Source organism: Nymphaea colorata, chromosome 7, assembly GCF_008831285.2.
Source record: "Nymphaea colorata isolate Beijing-Zhang1983 chromosome 7, ASM883128v2, whole genome shotgun sequence".
In the NCBI taxonomy this organism is placed as follows: domain Eukaryota; kingdom Viridiplantae; phylum Streptophyta; class Magnoliopsida; order Nymphaeales; family Nymphaeaceae; genus Nymphaea; species Nymphaea colorata.
Genome location: NC_045144.1, coordinates 6,498,176 through 6,504,755, shown reverse-complemented (window position 1 = coordinate 6,504,755; position 6,580 = coordinate 6,498,176). Strand labels below are relative to the sequence as shown.

Genomic DNA, 6,580 nt, shown 5'->3' with positions numbered 1-6,580 from the left:
ACATTGTGACAGGTCTTGGTTGAACAAAGGGATGAAAAATAGACAAACAAACTAATCACTTTATTATTTTCACAAAAAACTTGTACATGTATTATATGATAATAAATTTCTCAGGTATAATACGGTAAAGTTGTATATATCAGGAATAAAACGAGAAAATCTTGACAAATTTTTAAACAAATATAAAACATTTAATAAATCTTGACAATTATAAAAAATAAAAAATCATAAAAAATATGAAAAAATGTGTATAATATGTGCTTTTTCATGTTTTTTATTTTTTGGCGTTTTAAAAAAAAAATGTGTCTTGTATGAGTATTATGCCGTTGACTATGTTTTGGCTTATTGACTATGTTCTGGCGTATTATATGCATATTTTTTCAATAAAACTCAAAACCCAACTTAAGCCACTTAAAGGACCAGGTTAATTTATCTCTTACATGATCTAAAACACAAGAATTACCTAAAAGCCTAAGTATCCTAACAATAACTAGGGATGAATAGCACATGCTCAATTAACACACTAAAGTTATAGTAAAACATATTATTAATTCTATGAAACTTATCAAGTTTCTAATCAACAGTTTGAATAGAGGGAACACCCTAAACCGTCCACTACCTGGTAAAAAATACAACATGAAGCAACATTGTACTAACTATCAAACAAAACCAAACCACACCATTACTAACTTAAAGAACAATAACATAATAATGCTACACAACCTGCAAAGTACAACAAGATGGTTAGCAAATAAAAATTCGAGAAAGTAAACTACAAACAAAAGATATCAACATACTTGCATGGAATTTGGAAACCTAGCTAACCAATTATATTTTGGATATGAAACCTATTGCATAAACCTTGGAAACATCAATTATAGCCCCTAAAACAAATATAGGGCATTGTTATTACAAATTTCAAACTTTAAGGGCATTCATGTGTAAAAATGTAAAAACTAAAAAAATATGTATGTGTAAATAAATCAAATTTTTGCAGTCTGGTGTGGGCAATTGCCCACAGCAACCACAACGTGGCTCCGGGACTATATGATAGACACCAATGATGAAACTACCCACATCTGGTTTAGTCCTTCGGATCTCATATCCGATCTCGTTTCAGATCCGATGTCGGATATCCGACCGGGGCTATCAGACGTTTAAGACTCGCCCCTTTTTTAAAATTTAAGCTTCGTCGCTCCCCCTCAATTCTTCCGCCTTTTCCCTCCCGCGTCCGAAAGATTATTGGCGATGCTTGAGATTCTAGACGAGTGAAGGCGTTTCAACGGTTCCTCTGCTTTCAGGATACATTCTTGATTCCCCTCCTTGCGCCTCCTAAGCGAGAGGATAGAGGCCTGTACGAAGGAAGGAAACGTAGGGCGTGGCCTGAAATCGGCGTCCCCAAGAAATTTCGCCTGCACCGGTGTCTGCAAAGGAAGTTCACATCATCGCCATTTGTTATCAAGCAGGTGAGATACAGACCTTGTTCTTCATGGATCAACGACCACAGTGACGGGCATAATAAATGGATAAAGAGAAACGGCGGCAGTTTCTGGAGTGCTTTGAGTAAACTCCATTGGTTCTTGTTAGCCGGCACCACGGAATCAATGGTTGTTATCAGCAATGCATTTCCGATTCATATACCTTTTCTTTATCTATAGCAGTTTGTGATCTGTAAATTTTTATTGCTCCCTGGCGTTCTTGAAGGGCCTTCTGGATTTTCTTATGTCTCATCCTTGTTGTTCGCTCTCATTTGCTTCGTTATCATCATCCCTACTGCCTCTGTCTTAATTGGGTATTCTAGCTTCAGAACCTCAGAAAGAACGCGTGCTGATGCTTAATGCGTCAGTACCCATGCCGACATATCTGTGTAAGAGAAAACGGGGGGAAAATGTCAGGTACGAACGAGAAGGGCATGCTCGGAGAGATTAATCAATAACACAAGTCTAACTGTGGCAGTCCTCTCTCTGCAAAAACCCAATCGGAAAAAAGTTAGAAAGTCGGCAACTATAATGATGGACATTCTTGGATCATCACCAAATTCCTTGTACCTTATGCTCCTCAACTTATTGGAATCAGAATTGCTACCTAGAAGGCAAGAACCAAAAGTCCAAGAACCTGCAATTTAAAAATAATTTTCTGAAAGGACATTGAACTACAGGGATTTTGAAGAAGTGGAAACTCTATAAGTCTTTTCAAATTTCCACGAGGCATTTTCCATGGGTAACTGCCCTAAGCAGTTGGTTAACAGGTTGAGAACTAGCAGTGAGTTAAGAACATCGTAGAGGGAAGCTTTTATGGCTGTAAGTCGTCTATGATTATGCATCTTTAAGTTATCCTATCGTTTGTTCAGAAGATGGCCTTTGGAATGAAAGGTGCCATTTAGTAGAAAGTTAGTAGACCATGCTTCTTCCAGCAGAAAACTGTAGTTGTCTCCAAAGTAGCTCCAAATGGATTTGGCCGTTCACCAATCATTAGACCAAAATCGGTAGTTCAGAAATTAGTTGGTTGTGCCTTCTCATGGTTACTATATTGTTTCTTACGAATTATTGTGTTTGGGATGGTAAAAACTGAACTGTAGATGTCTTGCCTTGTAGGTCTCTTGCAAAAGTTTTGCATGGATTGATTTTAACACGCGAGGGCATAACCTTAAAAGAAAGAAGCTATCATTTTTTCGATGCAATTGTTTTGATGTTTGTTGCTGTTTTGAATTATTACCATCAGTTCATATCTGATACCACCACTCTTTGTTCTTTTTGGTGCCAGGGCATGTGGACATGTTTGATTTATCCAATTGTACGAGAGATATTTGTGATTTGAGTTGTCACTGATCAGATGGATCAGGATCCACATCAAATGCGTATCAATGAGGTCTCTTTTCAATCTTCTCATGCCAAACCTTGATGATCAGATGGTGCTTGCTTGCTAAGTTTATTTGATAGAGAGTTATGTCAAAAGAAAATTTTCAAGTCCCCATGGAACAATAGTCTCTTGCAAAGCAAGCCATGAATTGTTCATACTCCTAAGAGCACATGGTCCCACCTACAATAATTGCGAGACACACATTCAGTGCCCTTATTTCCTTGAGCCTCTATCAACAACAACTTGGCTCCTCACTTAGAGTTTCCTTCAAAATTTGAATCGTTAAAAGCATGTCTAGGCACCGACAGCAGCCCAGGCATGTAAATTGAGACACCTGGGAGGCTCAAACGAAAAATGTTATTGAAAGTTTATCTCTGCAGTTTTATGTTTTGTTCTGTTCTATCTTATAATGCGTTGACTATGATGGGGTCTCAAAACACTTTCTTGCTCATTTCCTTATTTATGTTTTCCCCTTCTTTGCTGACCAACAAGACAACCTTTATCATGCCTAGGTGCAAATAGGCCATATTGTGGGTTCTATCGCTCAATTAGTTCAACTATCTTTCCAGCGTAGTTCTGAAGAGCCCACCAAATGGCAAAACTAAATGCATAGAAGATCTGTCTTAAATTCAAAAAAACTTCATGAAGTGAGTTTTTTGGATGATCTTCTTAAGTGCTTTAATGTTTATTCATGACAATCAAATGCTTATGGTAATCATCTTAGAAGGTTAAGTTTGTCCCTAATATTTCATGGAACCGACAATGCATTAATCCAAGTTGTCCTTTTATGCATTATACCAATGAAGCTAAAATGACAAGCATATATTTTGAATAAAGAAATTATAGTATCATATCATGCATATACTGAGATCAATTGGTATGGGAAAGCATTAGATGAATCTCAACATAAATCCACACCACAACAGAAAGTAAGTTCACACAAACCTAGAAGCACTCTCACCACACAATCATGGAATCACAGCCTCAGCTTTGAGACCATGAAATAAGATGGTATGGGAAAACATTAGATGAATCTCAACACAATTCCACAGCAGAAAGTAATTTCACACAAACCTAAAAGCACTCTCACCACACAATCATGGAATCACAGCCTCAGCTTTGAGACCATGAAATAAGATGGTATGGGAAAGCACAAGATAGGGTTCAAAATACATCCACAATGGATGTTGAACCCCATCCCTACCTGCTTCGTAGCTGATCTCAGCATGCACTTTGCACCTAACATGACTATAAACCGACAATTGGAATTGGTGGTAGGGCACCAAAGTTTTAAAACCCCTCAAGGATTTTTAATATTATCAAATATGAAATCATTGTTGAAGTCACTTGCATGAGGTATTGCAAAAAACATTGTAAAAATGCTACAACAACATTGCTTGCAAAGGGAGGCAATGCCTAAATATATATGACGAAAAGGAACTTGCTACTTAGCTAGCTTTGACAACTAGAACTCTGGACATTGGAGCTGTCTAACGGCCAAGTCTCCCAGCCAAACACTGGTTGAACCTGCAGAAGACAAAAAAAAAAAAGAAAAAGAAAAAACAAATTAAATTAGAAACTGAAACAGAAGTGCAAATGAAAATCATAAAAGAACAAAAAATATGTATATTGTATAATATACTATGTACACCAAAAAGCACACATACACATGCATGAGTACATAATTTAACATACACATAGCAAAAGTACAAATTAAGTTAAATCCAAGCCTAGCGGTTCCACTCACATGAGCATGTCTGGTAAGAGGTGTAAACTGAGATCAAGGTCAAATACAAATTAGACCACCTTGCTCAACTGTTAGCCAATAGGTTTAATTTGCATTTCTAACCTCCAATCTGAAAACTGTATTAAGCTTTGATATGATTTTCAACATAATAAACCTAATCCTACAAATCAGGCGGTCCTTAGGTTCAACCAATAGGAAAATGGAATTATTTGCGAGCTATCAGACCACTTGAGTTTCCATGAGTACCCAGCATGATGCCCGCCTCTGTACCAGTTAAGCATGACAACATGCTACAACTTAGCTGTAGATGTGAACCTTGGGTCTGTTTTGTGGAATGATAAACCATGCCCCTAACAACATCTACAAGGACATGGAGACATTATTATGATCAGATGAGTATCATTGCCTATTTTCAGTACTAACACAGATGACACAACAGAGGACAAAAGGGCCTCATGCTTTTGCTGAAATTTGTGATCAATTATTAGCAAGGTATGCTTCAGTCCTGAACTATGTGGTTAAAAGCAGCTTTAGTCATAGAGTTAGCTTGGGCTCAGGCCTCATGTAGCTACAATTCTAGCTTGGTTGTTGCTGACCTGCTGAGCAACTTTGTCATGAGTACAACAGCCCTTCTTTGTGATGATTTGATTTTTGAACAAAGTGTAAAAATGATTAGTTACTGTGTACCTGATACATTTCTTGCTAATGTTTTTACTTTCTTGCCACATGTAGTTCTTTGTTGCTAGGAAAAACAAACCTGAATCAGCCCCTGAAAAGTTGGGTAAAAGTGTGAGAAGTGCTAATACTCAATTGGTGGCATCTCCGAACTCGAAGCATACTCTAGACAAGTACCTGGTGAATTCACAAGCTGAAAGTTTTGTACTACAACAAGATGCTGCTGAGCACTTGGATCCCATCAAGAGGAGTCTGAAGTTGGAAATTGATAAAGATCTAGATTCGTCACAGAAGTTAAACTTGTACCCCGATAATTTGGTTAAGGGTCATGATTCAGAGGCTGCAGGCACCAAAGAAATGCAAAATGGAGTTCTTCCCTTTTCAGTGTGTGAAGAAGCTATTTCTGGAAAATCTGCTTCCGTGATGGAGTGTTCGCCTAACATGAAGACTTCAGAAGCTGGTGTTATCATGTGTGAAGGGGTGAATGCTGAAATTAGCAAGGCGGACATGGAACTTACACATTTTGCAACAAATTTTTTGTCTGTATATTGCAGGTTTGGCCTTTCTTCTCCTTTCATGACTTCCAACCTAAAATTTCTTCTGTGCAGGTTCTTGTCCATGCTCCATTTTCACATGTTTGCATTTTTTTGTGAATATTTGTCACAGTGGAATTTCTTCTGCGGTAAAGCAACTGGATCAATATTCTCTCACAGAAGATACAATAGCAAGGTCCAAACGGAATGTTAGCCCTTCATTGCTCATTGTCAACAGTAGCACAAATAAGAAGAAACAATGCATCACAGACAAAGAAAAGTCATGCCAAATTGAGACTTCAAGTGGTTTCACTTCTGAAACAGATTCCGGATGTGGAAATGACATAATTTCCCAATCAAATGAGCAGCCTGTGAAGCAATGCTCAAGTTGTCCTAAAGAGCATGAGGTAGCCTTCAAGATTATTTACTCTTTGTTTTTGAAATGAAGTGATTATAACTTTTACAATTATTCTGCAGGGTGGTAGCTCTAGCAAAAATCCTACCATGATAGGTACTGAGGACTTTGGAATTCTGAGGAGGTGTAGTAGAATACCATCACTGACCAATGAGATGAATGCCAATCCCATATGCAATTTCTTGTGTAACATTAGCAATGCTCATGAAACATCTGGGTGTCCCAAAGGTACTTCTATTTTCTCACCTGGAGAAGAGTTCTGGAGTGAAGCCATACAATTGGCAGATGATATGTTAGCTCCAAACGATAATCTTCTTAGTTGTGTCCATAAAGGATCTAAGACAAGTAGGG

General features: G+C 37.8%; 1 protein-coding gene across 6 annotated transcripts in view; it reads left to right on the top strand.

The window, feature by feature from the left end:
- The first annotated feature begins 1,217 nt into the window (after positions 1 to 1,217).
- The window catches only part of LOC116257487 (helicase and polymerase-containing protein TEBICHI), a 48,197-nt gene continuing 42,834 nt past the window's right edge, over positions 1,218 to 6,580 (top strand). For 5 of the 6 annotated variants that reach the window (XM_031634287.2, XM_031634286.2, XM_031634285.2 and 2 more), the window contains exons 1-5: positions 1,218 to 1,466; positions 2,764 to 2,868; positions 5,339 to 5,835; positions 5,948 to 6,221; positions 6,292 to 6,580. The exon at positions 6,292 to 6,580 is cut by the window's right edge and continues 671 nt beyond it. In XM_031634287.2, the coding sequence (XP_031490147.1) occupies positions 2,833 to 2,868; positions 5,339 to 5,835; positions 5,948 to 6,221; positions 6,292 to 6,580 (1,096 nt within the window). In that variant the 5' untranslated portion in view covers positions 1,218 to 1,466; positions 2,764 to 2,832. The remainder of the gene's footprint in view (positions 1,467 to 2,763; positions 2,869 to 5,338; positions 5,836 to 5,947; positions 6,222 to 6,291) is intronic. The other variant, XM_031634291.2, reaches the window with a different exon arrangement.